The sequence below is a fragment of the Pan troglodytes genome, chromosome X (assembly GCF_028858775.2).
Source record: "Pan troglodytes isolate AG18354 chromosome X, NHGRI_mPanTro3-v2.0_pri, whole genome shotgun sequence".
In the NCBI taxonomy this organism is placed as follows: Eukaryota; Metazoa; Chordata; class Mammalia; order Primates; family Hominidae; genus Pan; species Pan troglodytes.
In genome coordinates this window covers 42,166,448-42,183,389 of record NC_072421.2, presented here as the reverse complement: position 1 = coordinate 42,183,389, position 16,942 = coordinate 42,166,448, and the positions used below count along the sequence as shown (strand labels likewise).

Here is a 16,942-nt window from a genome sequence, read left to right as displayed (position 1 = left end):
GGCCAACATGGTGAAACCCTGTCTCTACTCAAAATACAAAAACTAGCCAGGCTTGGTGGCGCATATCTGTAATCCCAGCTACTTGGGAGGCTGAGGCGGGAAAATCGCTTGAACCCAGGAGGCAGAGGTTGCAGTGAGCCGAGATCCCACCATTGCACTCCAGCCTGGGAGACAAGAGGGAAACTCCATCTCAAAAAATAAAAATAAAAAATAAACAAAACTTAATTACAGGCTACAATGGCCCAAGCAAAGAGTATATGAGCACAACCCCTTATATGTGCATTTGCAAAGTAAGATAAATTAAAACATCAGAGCTAATGATTACATGAGCCTAGCTCTCTGGCTTAAAGCCCCGTTGTAAGGAGCCTGTGATTAGTACAGGAACAAGGCTTGTGATTAGTACAGGAACAAGGCTTGGGTTTGTTTTTGTTTTTGTTTTTTTCTCCTACCTTTCATTTTTTAAATGGAACCTTTCCAATTAATTGTAATACATGAAATAATGCATATGCTAACTAGAGGAATATTCCTGTGAGCTTGATTAAATGGTATCATGCCAAAGAGGGAACTTGATGGAAATGTCTTTTAATTGTAAAGCCAGGATAGGGATTTTTTTTTTTTTTTTTAGTCCTGAGTCACATACACATGTTCAAGGTCACTTGTATCAGAAATATAAGATCTGGAAACAAAACAAAATTCTATAAATATTATACAATGAACAGTGTTAAGTCTATTGCATTTCTGTCATGCTGGTTGGGAAGGAAAAGGGAAAAAATGAGAAAAGAAGGAGAATAGGAAGAAAAGAGAAAGACAAATATGGAGGGAATAAAATACAGAAAATGAAACAGATACTCAGAGAAAGAGTAATAGGGCAATTATAGAAGAACTTTAGAAATAGGAGAAGGAGGTTCTAAAGTGGTACTGAATCAACTGCTCTTGTCACACATGGTTGCTAGTTAACCCCATTACCATTTTTTAATTCCTGTTCTTTAAAATGCTGATTTCTTCTTTGTTCTTCACCTGTGCTCCATGAGGGCTCCTCAGCTGGCCATGTAAGGAGTCAGGCTTTCTAGGACATGTGCCTAGAATTAACTCCACTTTGTTCAAGGGAGCCCCAACTAAAACTTGATTATGTTACAAAAAGAAATTGTCCGATAAGGGTGGTTCTTCCCTCATTTGTCCTCACAGCTAAATAGAAGTAAGATGAAGAGCATCTTATTATTTGCTGGCAGATCAAAGGCTCCCACTGCTTGAGTCTGAATCCTTGGGGCAGCCCTGAGCACTGTTTACATAACAGCAGTCCAGTTTAAGTAGAATTACCTGAGTATTGGGGAAAAAAATTGTCATGTTTTAAGCTTGAATTTTTAGTTTGCAAAGCAAATTTACTTATGAACTATGTGTAATTCTTTTGACTTAGATAGCTTAGAAAATATAGAGCATACTATTTCTTCATGAAGCCCATAAACTTTTGAGTCTGCCAACATTTTCATTATTAAGCCTCACTTTACACCAATCTTGTCTGCTCAAATCAAATGTGTCCATGGACAGCTAATATGAGAGTGGGAGTTATAAACTAGGAGCACTGTATATTAAGTTTTAAAATAAAAATTGTTTACAGTTTTTAGATTTCTTTTGTTTTTTACAGCCATTATATGAGACAGATACTGGAAGCTCTACGCTACTGCCATGATAATAACATAATTCACAGGGATGTGAAGGTAAGTCATTTGTTATCACTAACTTTAACGTTTGTGAAGAAATACTGATATAACAATGATAATCAAGAATTCTTCTTTAATATTGTCATAAAGAACATCTTAATTTTACTTCTAAGCAAAAATGTATTTAACTGCTTTGTATTTGGGAAGTCATTGTACTAATTCTTACTAGGAACACTATAATTTCAATTTATTTATTTTTACTAAAGTGTTCATGCAATCTAAAATTGTATTATTTCTCTTTTGCCATTGTGTGTGAGAGAGAAATGAAAAATCCAATAAATAGGAAAAACCAAACAATATCCTATACTGAGTTAATTGGGGGGAAAATTAGAATTTGGTTTATATAGTAAAAGTTAATCATAACATATTTTCATAATATTGCAATGCAGAATAGTCAGCATTGTATTTTTTTGCAGATAGTTTTTAAATATAGTATGAAATCATAATTATACATGTAATACGATTTTATGCTTGGAATACCGGTATTATCATTATTCAGTCTTTCTGCCTATTTCTTCCCAGTATCGGGTTAATGAGAACTCTCAGTTCCTGGTTCTTTAACGGTGTCAAGCCAAACATAGAGGGAGGCAAGAAATGAGACCAGTAGGCCTTCCTCCTGATCCCTAGCTTCTCTCAAGGCCCAGAATCACTAGGGAGCCCCTGAGGTCCCTTTGACCCTGGGCTACACTTTTAAGCTCTGATATTTTGTCACTGGCCTTTCTCTAACCTCCAGCATGCACATACATAGTGTTCCTTCCCTCAAGATATATTATTAAAGGCCTGGCTTCTTCGATGTATTTAATACTTTAAATGATTAAGAAAATTAAGTTGAGTTTAATTAAAGTGTCTATAATGTTTGGGAAATTTTCACAGAAATCCTTGTAGTTAAAAGCTGAGGGAAAACATGAGCAATTCCAAAACCATCTAGTAAAATATTTTAATAGCAAATGAAGGTCACTGGAGAAATACACAAAATACACATTAGTGTAAATTAGTTGTAAAATATCTCACTCATCCTTTTCAGATGTGTTAAGAAAATGATATTGTTATTATCAGAACTCAACACCGAGCATCTCAATGGGTCCCCCTTTATGAAAAAGTATTCTGGCCAAGCCCGGTGGCTCATGCCTATAATCCCAGCACTTTGGGAGGCCAAGGCGGGTGGATCACCTGAGGTCAGGAGTTCAAGACCAGCCTGGCCAACATGGTGAAACCCCATCTCTACTAAAAATACAAAAATTAGCTGGGCATGGTGGCACATGACTGTAGTCCCAGCTACTTGGGAGGCTGAGGCAGGAGAATCGCTTGAACCCAGGAGGCACAGGTTGCAGTGAGCTGAGATTGTGCCACTGCACTCCAGCCTGGGCGACAGAGCGAGACTCCGTCTCAAAAAAGTATTCTTCAGTTATCCAAAGAGAAATAAAAGTGTGGAAAGGTAAAAGGCGGGAAATTGTCAACTGTAGTAGTTTGCTGTGCAGTTATTTTGCATTAATTAATGTAAGAAAGTTCATATGTAGAGAGTAAAATATATCTCTTTGTATATATTCTAAACTATATACAAGAAAAAAATGATAATTTAAAAACCTAAAATGTGTTCATGTAATAGCATTATGTTAAGAACTGTTTTGCTCAAGAGGCAATTTTATTTTGAATGAATTATTCTCGAAAGATAATTATATCAACATCATATAATAAACAATGATTGACAATATATTCTACTGTAATACTTTCAATAATGTAGTCAGCTTTTGATTAACTGGTATTTGATATGACAACCTAAACCTAATTAATATCCAAAAGTAGATAATTTGACCTCACCTTTTAATTTACCTTCTGATTTATTTATTTAACAAATATTTGAGTGCCTACTTTATATAGATTACTGTGCTTGGAGCCCTAAAAGTATTATGGTCTCAGTAGGGAGATAAGGCTCGGTATCTCTTATCTACTGCAGCAGATCAACACATGCCAAAACATAGTGACTTCAATCAATAACTGCCGCTTACTTGCTCACAATTCTGCAGTTTGGGCAGAGCTTGATAGGGACTGCTCAATTCTGTTTCACAGGATGTTGGTGACGTAGCGTGGCTAGTTTCCACATAGGCTTCACTCATTTTTCTGGCATCTCAACTGAAGTGACTAGAACAGCTGGGAGCTGGCTGGGCGCTCTTTGCGGTCTCTCATTCAAAACGTCTCTCTCTCTCCACGTGGCCCTATCTCCAGCAAGACAGTGTCTTAGGGCTCCAAAAGAGCAAAAATGGAAGGTGCTAGGCCTCCTGAAGCAAACTGACACTGTGTCACATCTTACGCATTTCATTAGTTGAAACATACTTCACAAAAAGGTCACAAGGCTAGTCTGAGTTCAAGGGGAAGAAACATAGATTCATATTTTGATTGATGGAATGCCAGATATATACAAGGATGGGAGAACTTGTTGGTGGCCACCTTTAGAAAGACAAATAATTATTGTGCAAGGTAGAAGGTGATAAGTATCATTAAAAGATGAGGTCAGAGAAGTTTCCTGGGGGAGGTCACATTGGAGCTTGTTCTTGAATCATGGGGTAGTTATATGGAGACAAAAAGACATTTCAGGCAGAAGGAACAGTTTGTGCAAAGGCCCAAAAGTAGTCTTACGTTGGAGTATGTTAGATTAGTTTATTATTTCTAAAGTACATGCTAAATAGTTTAGAGGAAGCACGTAGAAACATGCCAAGGAATGAAAAAGAGTAATTCTCAAACTGCAAATTAGTAAGAAGAAACCACCCCAAAAATTGCCATTGTTCAGTTGGGAGACACACTCAACACAGAGCACACGTTAATGTTGATATTCTTTTTTTGTTTGTTTGTTTGTTTGTTTGTTTGAGACAGGGTCTCGCCCTGTCACCCAGGCTGGAGTGCAGTGGCGCAATCTCGGCTCACTGCAACCTCTGCCTCCTGGGCTCAAGCAATTCTCATGCCTCAGCCTCCAGAGTAGCTGGGACTATAGGCGTGCGCCACCACACCTGGCTAAATTTTTTTTGTAGTTTTTTGTAGAGACGAGGTTTCACCCTGTTGCCCAGGCTGCTCTTGAACTCCTGGGCTTAAGCAATCTTCTTACCTCAGCCTCCCAAAGTGCTGGGATTACAGGCGTGAGCCACCGCGCCCGGTGTTGATATTCTTTATATTTCAGAAGCCGAAATCCACACATTTTTACATGGGTGAATAGAATACTCACATTTAGTTAATTGAAAATTTTTAATGTTGGTGTATTTTTCTTAAGACATTCATCCAAAAGATATTTATTGAGTGCCTACTGTGTGGCAGGCACTGTCCTAGGAACCGGAGCTACGTCAGTGAAGAAAACAGACAAAAATCACTGCCCTCATGGAGCTGACATTCTAGTTCAGGGAGGCAATACTCAGTAAACAAATGAACTACATAGTAGGCTAGAATGTGAAAAGTATCACAGAAAAAACTAGAGTGGTCAGAAGGTTAGGGAGTGTCCAGAGAAGGGCTTGCTTTTGTAAATACAGTGGTCAAAGCAGGCCACATTGAGATGATGATATCTGAGCAAGGACTTGGAAGAGAGGAAGTGGGCTAATCTGACAGCGGAGGGAAGAGCATTTCAGGTAAAAGGAACAGCCAGTGCAAAGACCGAAAGACAGGAATACAAGTAGCCTGCTCGAGGAACAGCAAGGAGGCCGGTGTGGCTGAGGCAAAATGTGCAAAGAGGAGAGTAAAAAGGAGACAGGAGATGATCCTGCCTGGCTCAGACCAGAGTAGTAGCAGTGGAGGTAGTAAAAAAAAAAAAAAAAAAATTAGTTAGATTCCTGATATATTTTGAAGATTATGCCAATAGGATTTCCTAATATATCTTTGGTAACCTAGGCAAAACTTAGTTTTATTCAAGACCCTGTTACAGGGGTATTCCAACATAGTGGTCATTGTAAAACTTCAAGAACAATACATTTCACATGCTAATAATGTAAATTTTCACTTGGTTTGATTTGTTAATATTTTTGCCAATAAAGCAACCTATGAGCTTTTCTTTCCATTCAGATATATATTCAGTGACTTATCTGTATGTAGATTTGGTTTGTATGTAGATTTTTGTTTCTGCAGTTAAAGTTTTTGTCTAAGTTTTCTTTCCTTATATTTAATAACGAAAACAGAAGAGCATTGCAATATTTTATTTCTCTAAGAAAAATTTATTTTATCATCTGTTTCATCTAGCCAAGAATATTCTCATTCTCTCTCTCTCTCATAATTCTTGGCATATGATCCAAAAGCATTACATTTCCCAAGGATCCTGTTATTATATTTATTCATACTTTTTTCTTTACTTTTTTACAAAAGGTATTTCCTTTTGTAATCATTGTAACTGAGTCTTAAAAGGATTATTTGGTTAGATTTGAATATATGGTACCATGTAATCTATTTTTGGGAACTGCTTGCTCTGAAGAAGCAGTTTCACATAAAACTGCATAAAAAGCAATCATATAATCCTTTGAAATTCGAGAGATGTGTGAACATAGTACTGGGCCTCCCCACAGCCACACTTAGTGACATGTCAGGCTATATTCTTTGCTGTGGGAGGCTGTCCTGGGAATTGTAGGATGCTGCTAAGCATCCTTCACCCACTAGATGCCAGTAGCATCTCCCCCTAGTTGTGACAACCAAAAATGTCTCCAAACATTGCTAAATGTCCCCTGGGGCACAAAAATTGTCCCTGGTTAAGGCCCACTGTCATAATAGACTGTTATAATTCTCAAGATTTGCCTCCCTACAGGGATTAAGGCATGCATATAAATTTCTATTTTTTTCTGTCATCTTCTTCCCTTTAATTCTACTTTTTCTTGTGAAAGAATGTGAAAACTTTCATTATGTTTCTGGTATTTTTTTTTCTTCCTCTCACCCCTAAATTAAAAGTACTTTAGAAAGAAATAGCACAGTTGTCAAGGTAAATGCAACTCCTGGCTCTTTGCCTTCTTTCATGGGCTCTACTAAGCACTGAGAGTTTATGGAATTTTCTCCTCTCTCCTAACTCTTGCAGGCAGTCTTACATCATGAGGGTGTGGGGAGACTTAGTTTTAGACCTTTCTGTCACTCTGACCTACTCATGTATAATTCTAGTAACTGAAGTTGAAGTGAAACAGTTTCTCTGAGAATGCAAATTGCTACACACAATCACTTTCTATTCTGAATGGTGCCTGTGCCCAGAAGGTCTGGGTGCTGTTTTTAGTTCTTAGAACTGTGCAAACCCCAGTCACACACACACTCAGCCAGAGGCCAGAGTGTTTCTGAGTGTGCTTCCTTTAAATGGTTTTCCTTGCTAACCTGTGTGAACACGCCTGGCTGCTTTTTGGTTCCCTTCTGGTCTCAGTTCTCCTTTTACCTATTTAAGGCCAGACTTTATGATAAATTTGTGTTTATCATATAACACTGGTTGGCATGACATTGTGGATTTCTTAAAGCATTCCGTAGTCTCTTGTTCTCCGTTACTGATGTTTCTTTTACACCTGATACCACAACTCCCTAAAGTTTATCATGTTGTATAGAGAAATTTAAATTCTCATAAAACAAAAACGTATTTATTCTTTATTTATTTTATTTATTTATTTATTTATTTTTGAGACAGAGTCTCACTCTGTCGCCCAGGCTGGAGTGCAGTGGCGCCGTCTCAGCTCACTGCAAGCTCAACCTCCCAGGTCCACGCCATTCTCCTGCCTCAGCCTCCCAAGTAGCTGGGACTACAGGTGCCTGCCACCATGCCCGGCTAATTTTTTTGTATTTTTAGTAGAGACGGGGTTTCACTGTGTTAGCCAGGATGGTTTCGATCTCCTGACCTCATGATCTGCCCGCCTCAGCCTCCCAAAGTGCTGGGATTACAGGCGTGAGCCACCGTGCCCAGCCACTATTCTTTATTATTATATTAACATTGGTTAATCTTCTGCATTTCTTTTATAAGATTTTTTAACATAATGTGCACGTTCAGTTTTAATGTGGCATTTTAATAATTGTACTTAGGAAGATCTCATGGATTACATGATTATTATAAATTTATCTTGTGTTTCTAACTGCTATACTTCTCTTTGCCCAACCTACTCCTACAAAAAAAGAAATCAACTCCTTGGTTTTAAGTTTCTCAGCCTGAGCAACATAGTAAGACCCTATCTCTCTCTCTCCTTTTTTTTTTTTTTTTTGAGATGGAATCTCGCTCTGTTGCCCAGGTTGGAGTGCAGTGGCACGGTCTCAGCTCACTGCAACCTCCACCTCCCACGTTCAAGCAATTCTCCTGCCTCAGCCTCCTGAGTAGCTGAGATTACAGGCGCCTGCCACTACGCTCGGCTAATTTTTTATATATTTTTTTTTAGTAGAGACAGGGTTTCACCATGTTGGCCAGGCTGATCTCGAACTCCTGACCTCGTGAGCCACCACGCCTGGCCAGTAAGACCCTATCTCTATCAAAAAATAAAAATTAGCCAGGTGTGTTGGCACACACCTGTGGTCCTAGCTACTCAAGAGGCTGAGGCAGGAGGATTGCTTGAGCCCAGGAGGTTGAAGCTGTAATGAGCCGTGATTGTATCACTGCACTCCAGCCTGGGCAACAGCGTGAGACTCCATCTCAAAAAAAAAAAAAAAATTCTTTTGCTTATTAGAAGTGAATCCTTTTACTGTTCCTCTCCTTCTGAGCCAGGAGTAGCGTGTGTGATATAGCCGGAGGTTTTTCTGTCAGGTGCAACTATAGCTGTAGTAACTCTTCCCAGTGTTATCAATTCCATTTGAGTGTAGGGGCCATCAGAGGAAGGTTTGTGGCATTAGGCTGCTGGATTGAAATGCTTATGCTTAGCAGATTACCAGTGTTCCCTCTGTTCTCCCTTTGTGGTTTGCCAGCAGGATTTCCTTTCACCTTGTCTTCCCAGATTTGCCCGTAACTCCCACCCTGACAGAGCATAAGGCCAGTGATAGGCCTAGAGTCCTCAGCAAATTGAACAGAATGGGCCATCTTCCTCTTCTATCCAGGGAGTAGAAACTTACTTCCCTGTTAAGTTGTTTATCCTAAATTTTGTTTGTCTAGTCTTAATGGTTTGTGTTCCTGATTATAGTTTGAAAGCTGCCTTAATGAGAGTATGTGTATGCCTGTTTTCTACAGTTTAAGATAAAATCTTGTTGGCCTTTGAGTCAAAATTTGAGATTCCTGAAACCCCAAATTTGTGTTTGACTGTAACTCACACAGACACATTAAAAACACTGTTTTTTTGAAATCCAAACTTTAAAATAGGGTAAGTTTTGAAGGTGATTTTAAAACCAGGCACAGTGGCTTGCACCTATAATCTCAGCACTTTGGGAGGCTGAAGCGGGAGGATCGCTTGAGCCCAGGAGTTCAAGACCAGCCTGGGCAACATAGCAAGAGCACATCTCTACAAAAAAAAAAAAAAAAATACAAAAATTAGCCAGGCATGATGGCACACACCTGTAGTCCTAGCTACTCAGGAGGCTGATGAGGTGGTGAGATCACCTGAGCCCAAGAGTTTGAAGCTGCAGTAAGCTATGATCACCACTGTACTCCAGCCTGGACGACAGAGACAGACCCTGTCTCCAAAAACAGAAGTGATATTTTAAGTAAAATATTTACTATGACATTAAATAGCCAGTTCTTCAATTACATAAAAAAATTCAACATGATTTAAAATCAACTGTTTAGGAAAGCATCTATGTGTAAAGATATCCATGATGATAATGAGCTGAGTATATAGTTCATTCTTCAGTATAGGAAATTAAAATGTGAGTTTATCAGAATGAGTAACTTAAAGAGAAATTGCATATCTCTTTTCCTGCCTTTTTAAATGTAAGAATCTCTAGAAATATTTTTTGTTTAAAGTAGTGGTAGAGCTGTAAAGTGATTGTTTTTTAAATAATTATTTTTAGAAGTTGTATTTTTTGGGTTTTTTGTTTTTGTTTTTGAGACAGGGTCTCGCTTTGTCACCCAGGCAGGAATGCAGTGGCGCAATCATGGCTCACTTCAGCCTCAACCTCCTGGGCTCAACAGATCCTCCCACCTCAGCCTCCCAAGTAGCTAGGACTAGAGACATGTGCCACCATGTCCAGCTAATTTTTCTATTTTTTGTAGAGACGTGGTCTCATTATGTTGATCAGGCTGGTCTCAAACTCCTGGGCTCAAGTGATCCCCCCACCTCAGCCCCCTGAAGTGCTGGGATTACAGGCATGAGCCACTGTACCTGACTGGAAGTTGTATTTTTTTAAAACTCCTAAGTCCAGTGAGATTATTACATGCAGTATAGCTTATGTTAAACAAACATTACTGTCTTAGTCGGATGAGTTTTGGTCTCAAAACTCATGTAAGAATAAAACTACTTAGGCTGGGCACAATGGCTTGCCCCTGTAATCCCAACACTTTGGGAGGCCAAGACGGGCAGATTACTTGAGCTCAGGAATTCGAGACCAACCTGGGTAACATGGCGAAACCCCGTCTCTACAAAAAAATAACAAAAATTAGCCGGGCATGATGGTGGGCACCTGTGGTCCCAGCTATTCAGAAGGCTGAGGTAGGAGAATCACTTGACCCCGGGGGGGGCGGAGGTTGCAGTGAGCCAGATCACGCCACTGCACTCCAGCTTGGGTGACAGAGTGAGACCCCATCTCATAAAAAGAATAAAACTACTTTTGTAACTGTGGAGAAATCTGTGCATCTCAGGAACTCTCCCTGATGGACTTTGAGTTACTCTATGATTTGCATGTCTAGAAGTCACTAGATTGGACACTTCCATTTACAGCTAGCATTCAGGGAGGTCACCTCAAGTTCCCAAGTCTCCTTTGTCTCTGCACATTAATGAGCCAAAAATCCAATTACTACTATAAACGAATTGTTACTCACTGTAAATATTTGAAGCCAGAATGTGTCCAGACTTTTCTTAGAACATTTTCATGTCTCAGTTAAGCATCAAAGTAGAAAAGGAAAAAAAAAATTTACTTTTTTTGTGTGTGTGTGTGTGTGTGTGGTTTTTTGTTTGTTTGTTTGTTTGTTTTGCCCCTGGAATAACCTCTGGTGATTTTTGAACACATGGCTCTTGGGCAATGTACTGTGAATTGCTTTTACAGCTCTAACTCAGGAACAAAACATGCTATGAGATTAAAGCCTTGGAAGGATTATGTGAACTTACTTTAAACTTCATTTTGGACACTGAAGTAATTACTATGTGAAGAAAAAAATGAGTCTTTAAGCAGTCTCTAACAAAGTGGCAAGTTACTATTAATGGTTGATTTTATTCAGCTGTTTTTGTTTGGTTATCTGAGAAGAGAATACCAGTACCATGGAAGTAGAAATAGACAAGAAGTTTATAGCTCCAAAGTGCTTATGATCTCTTTGGGCAGATAGAACACGCTTTTTTTTTTTAATCATAATATATGTACTTATTACAGAATATAGTCACCATCATTTGTCTACTGACAAGATTACATGGAAGAAAAGAAATTAACATTAAGAAATGCTTATCTTTAAATGTTCACTTAAATATTAGAAAAAATTGGGGTGATTTACTTAACTATGCACATATACATACATACATATATATATATATATATATATATTTTTTTTTTTTTTTTTTTTTTTTTTTTTTGAGACAGAGTCTCACTCTGTCGCCCAGGCCGGAGTGCAATGGCATGATCTTGGCTCACTGCAACCTCCGCCTCCTGAGTTCAAGTGATTCTCCTGCCTCAGCCTCCCGAGTAGCTGGGACTACAGGCACGCACCACCACGCCCAGCTAATTTTTGTATTTTTAGTAGAGGTGGGTTTCACCATGTTGGCCAGGCTAGTCTCGAACTCCTGACCTCAGGTGATCTGCCCACCTCGGCCTCCCAGAGTGCTGGGATTACAGGCATGAGCCACCGCACCCAGCCCACTTCAATATTTTCATCAGTAAATTAGTATACTTTAGAGTTGTGGTGATTAAAATAATATATGTAAAGCATATAAGTAGAATGCTTGGCAAACAGCAAGTGCTTACTAAGCGTTAGCTACTCATAATAGTAACAGCTGATTTAATAATAGGATCTGTAAATAAGATAGTATTTTCTGCTCTACAAATGAAGAAATTAACACATACAGAGGATAAGTTAATTTGCCTAAGATTGTCCAGCTAAATAAAAAGTAGAGCCAGATTGAACCCAAGAAGTATAACTTCAGAGATCAATCTCTTAACTGCAATACTATTACACTCCCTTATTATTCATTCATTTATTTCACAAAAAATTAACTGCCAGGTACTGTTTGTCACTAATAACATTATTTATATTGAATACAGAAGAAAATATGCACAATGTGATGAAGATGGGCATATAATGACATAGCTTTTTACTTTGACAAAGCCTAATCCAAATATTTAAGCATTTTTATAAGTATCATCTGCTTTAAAAATATAGTCAATGAATATTGCTTCTCCCCAATAACATGAGCCAGATAATTTCAAATAAATAATATGTTTATAAAACCTTGGATTTTTTTCACTGTATTATTCATGCATTTAGGTAAGACGTGAATGAGGATATTTCTTTTTTTTTTTTTACTTATTTTTATTTTTTTGTTTTGTTTTATGAGACAGAGTCTCGCGCTGCCTCCCAGGCTGTAGTGCAGTGGCACGATCTCCGCTCACTGCAACCTCCGTCCCGGGCTCAAGCGATTCTCCTGCCTCAGCCTCCCGAGTAGCTGGGATTACAGGCGCCCACCACCATGTCCAGCTGATTTTTGTATTTTTAGTAGAGACAGGGTTTCACCATGTTGCCCAGGCTGGTCTTGAACTCCTGACCTCAAAATGATCCACCCACCTCAGCCTCCCAAAGTGCTGGGATTACAGGCTTAAGCCACTGTGCCCAGCTACTTATTTTTAAAGATTTTAAAATTACCAGTAAACACTAGCCATAGATTGACCCTTGTATTCTAACTACCAGAAAGCAGACAAGTCATAAACCATTTGCTTCTTTATCCTAGTCATGAAATAACGTGTTCTGAACAGAAGCACTCACAGTTGAGTTTAAACAGAAAACAGCCTGTTAGTTTCATATGAGTGGGATCCTTTCAATATGCTTAATTTTTGCTTCTGAAAGTTTCTGCCATCTCAACGTTCAGTATAACTGTTTTTTGAGTTTTATGAATATATGTTTATGTATTTTTAAAAACCAAAGAGATTTTCTTAGTGATTATTGTCAACCAAGCTGTGACATGTTAATGATGTAGTTTAGTGTCCCTAATAAAGCCACATGAATGCTTTTCTTAATATTGTGGGGTTTTCCATTCAAAAGTCAACCATATGATTGCATATGTGCTGAGTTAGACTTTGTAAAGAGATTATATAGTGTCTTCTTGAATGTTTTATCTAATAAAAGAAATATAATGGGGTCTGTGCTACTTCTGGCCGAAGCAAGACAGGTGAGGATGTTTTTTGTTTCTATTAAATAATTCAATTGCTGACAGTTATCTCTTTGGTGTAGAACATAAAAAATGGGTTTAAAAATACTATAAGGAAGGAAGCAAACTATTAGTAGAATCTGGATGACCAAAAGATGTCTTTTCACAGAACTGTAAGTCAAATCTTTCTCCATAATGGACGTACAGGTTCTTATTTTTCTCAGATGGCTTACAAAAGAGTAGTATGATGTTAGTACTACTAAAAAGGAAAATCCAATAAATGTGGTTCCAATGAGACCTGCAATCTGAGAGATGATGGCTCCTAGTTCCATCTGCCGATTGTAGCATAGGCTCTCTTCTCCTTCTGTAGCCTCTATGACTGAGTAGTATACGGTAACTGGAATGATTATGCCCAGTACAACTCCCCATATGTAAATGCATAGTTTTCTAGCAAAGTTGGGCTGGCGAAATTTTTTCAGTAAATGGCCATAAAATATTTTCTCATAGCATGAAGTAGTCTCTTGCGAGGAATCCTTTTGCATTAAGGTAGCATAGCGGCTTATGGCAATCCAACTTAAAATTAAGAGACTGACAAACATACTTACATGCATGGATAGAGTTCCCAGAAAATTGACCACTCTGCATTGAGCAGATTGATATTCCCATTGGAAACCTTTCAGGAAATAGATACTCATGAAAGGCATGGCACTGCACACAAGTAAGTTTGCAGTCACAAGGTGTGACAGGTAGATGTGCGTTGATGTTTTTTTACCTATTTTTGTTAAAAATATCCATTGAGAGAGAGTGTTTCCAAAAACACCAACAATACAAAGGAGGATGTAAATGATTGGTAAAGCCATGGAAGAGATCATAGATGGTTGAATACATGTTGTGTTGTTGTTCATTTATGTCAGGTTTTCTTGAATTTTGTCACAGGAGCTAGAATAGAATTGCAGATATTTAATATTAAAATTATTTTTGGTACAGTATTTAAGCTGAATAGGTTTTAAAAAAAAAACATTGAATTAAATAAAATAGTAACAAAAATGTATTGGATGGAACGGGAAAGTATAGATGGCTTCTTACCTTTTCCAATCACGATTGTCCGGTTGAAATAAAGACAAAACGTTACTTATTGTGATGGATAATGCCTTTGTCTGAAAAACAAAATTTGATGTGAATAGTTACATGCCTGGGATTTATAATTTTACTTAGAGAAATGTATAGTTCTTAGATTGTAAAACAATTTGTAAGTGATGATTGATTTTTCCTAGAAATATAATTTTAAAAATGTTAAGGCACATGTAACCAATTCATGTTGGCCAAAGTATTACAGAAGTATTTTGTGGCCACAATAATAGAGAGTTGACTGGTTTTTAATTACCACATTACTTATATATAGTTTTCAAAATGGTGTCTTTTTGTGGCTAGGCTAAAACACTCCTTTATAACCTAATACTATTAGAAGAGTCTCTTTTCATATTTCAGAAGTTAACTCAATTCCACATGAACAAAAATTCAGGCAAGATCCTGAATTGAACAGAAGTGTAGCAACCAAGGACAGACTCCAAAATCCCAGGGTCATTACCAAAGAATATTTAAAATGTCCTTTCAAATATTTAATGTTAAACTGTCATACTTCAATAAAAGTTTACACATGTATGCCAAAACTGTAGTTACAGCCAGATGTGGTGGCTCTGCACCTGTAATCTCAGCACTTTGGGAGGCTAAGGTGGGAGGAGTGCTTGAGACCAGGATTTCAAGAACACCCTGGACAACATAGCGAGACCCTGTCTCTATAAAAAATACAAAAACTAGACCGGGTATGGTGGCTCATGCCTGTTATCCCAGCACTTTGGGAGGCCAAGGCCAGCCTGGGCAACATGGTGAAACCATGTCTCTACAAAAAAATTAGCCAGGCATCCTGGCATGTGCCTGGAGTCCCAGCTACTTGGGAGGCTGAGGTTTGAGGATCAGTTGAGCCTAGGAGTTCAAGGCTGCAGTGAGCTATGATCATTCTACTGCACTCCAGGCTGGGTAACAGAAAGAGACCCTGTCTCAAAAACAAACAAAAAAAACTGTAGCTGCTATGCTTGTTGGTTAGAGTGTCCTTGTGTGTAATTTGGTATCTGAGTTTTTCAGAGGATTTTTTTAAAGGATATGATGTTTTAATCACAACATAAATGCTGGTTTTTACTTTTTTCTGTCTTATATTTAAATCTTTCTCGCTTCAAAGGGTACACATGAAGTGCTGAAGAATCATATACAAACTGCTTTTATTCTTATTTTTCTCCTTATTTCCTCACTTCTTTCAGGTGAGAATAACAAAAGTTACTGGATTCTGGTCAAATAAGAACCATGATCTCTATTCAGAATGTGCCATATTCTCTGTGTTCTTCACCATAGCCTTCTGAGCACCACATTCTCCACTCTTTCATGATCTAGAGCAAGGTTTCTCAATCTTCTTTTTAATCATGTTCTCTTTTGATAAACATAAAAACTGTACCATATACAGCCCTTTGAAATTCTTATATCCCCCCAGCCCCTCAGGGCAATTTTACTCTCTACCCCCTTCAGAATTATGGTTTGATTTATTTTCTGCATCTTGGATTACAGAAATTGGGTTTTTTTTTCAAATATGATATTATAATTTTATAATAACTTTTTAAGCCAATCCACACCCAAAGTCTTGAAAACTTGAGGACTGTGCAGTGTCTGTGGGTTTAAATAACAAGATTCTTAATTAATGTTTACCATTGTCTTTATAATTTTATTTCTTTGCTATTTTTATTTAGAAAACAGTCCATATGCTTCATTGTAAGTTTGTATCTGAATCTAGTGCAACCTGATGAATTATAATCTGGTTTCAGTTAGTGTAGACCCTGGTATAAATATATAAAACCTAATCTGTAACTTCACCAGTTCAAAAATCAGTCAGACAGTGAAATGAGCCAGTTTATTTAAGAAAAAATTATCTGCTCACAGTAGGTTTTGATTTTACATAAGGATTGGAGCTTCCTTTTATGATGCTGTTAAAGAAAAGCAGTAGCTCCTACCTTGTGCAGATAATGCATAGTATACTAAAAACTGCAAAGGTAATGGTGCTTCTGTATGAATATTAAATGCTTCCAAACAAAAGGGACATAGACTTCTGCAGAGGCTAGCTTTATCAGACAGAAGTTGAGTCTCTATAGGACTCTCAGTGTAGCAGTCAACAACTAGGTCACCATCTTTACCTTCCCAAACTTGTATCTACTATGTACATCTCCTTCAAAAATAAACTTGGATCATAAAACTACTAGATAACTATTTTCCAAAATTTGGAAAGTACTGTTAAGAAATCAAATAAAAATTACATGTTACAGATGCAAAACTGGTCTCCAGAAAATGTCTCTAAGTCTATATTCCCCTCAGGAGAATGTCTATCTCAAGTCACTCATGCATACATTTTGTCTCTGCTAATTTGACAAATGAAAAAAGTTCTACAACTCTTAACTTCAGTTACTAATGACTGTCTACATAGTTAATATGCTGACTGCCTTTCTTAATGATCAGCTTTCAAAATTTAAACCATTAGGTCCTGTTTATTTTTATAGAGTTTAATTTTTAAGCGAAAAATGAATAATAATCACTCTTACCTGTATGAGTAGTTTATGCCAACTAAGGTTATATTGTTCAGGGCAGTGATGCCAAATTTCAGACTTAAAATTCTCTGATCTTCACTCTTCCAATATCTTTAGTCAGTGTGAATAGATTCTTGCATGACACCAACTACAGTGGGAGGAAAAGGGGAAATTAAACAGAATATTGAAGAAATTCAAT

At 37.7% G+C, this 16,942-nt stretch overlaps 2 protein-coding genes across 21 annotated transcripts in view; one reads left to right on the top strand and one right to left on the bottom strand.

Annotated features, from left to right (window-relative positions):
• Window positions 1-16,942, top strand: part of CASK (calcium/calmodulin dependent serine protein kinase) — a 409,365-nt gene that overhangs the window by 185,443 nt on the left and 206,980 nt on the right. For all 20 annotated transcript variants that reach the window (XM_016942916.3, XM_016942911.3, XM_016942915.3 and 17 more), the window contains exon 5: window positions 1,643-1,715. In XM_016942916.3, the coding sequence (XP_016798405.1) occupies window positions 1,643-1,715 (73 nt within the window). The remainder of the gene's footprint in view (window positions 1-1,642; window positions 1,716-16,942) is intronic.
• GPR82 (G protein-coupled receptor 82) lies at window positions 12,238-16,896 on the bottom strand. Its single transcript, XM_016942920.3, has 3 exons — window positions 16,759-16,896; window positions 14,207-14,277; window positions 12,238-14,059 (listed from the first exon to the last, which is right to left on the bottom strand). Exon 3 carries the CDS (start codon window positions 14,023-14,025, stop codon window positions 13,015-13,017), a length of 1,011 nt encoding a protein of 336 aa, XP_016798409.2. The 5' UTR covers window positions 14,026-14,059; window positions 14,207-14,277; window positions 16,759-16,896; the 3' UTR covers window positions 12,238-13,014.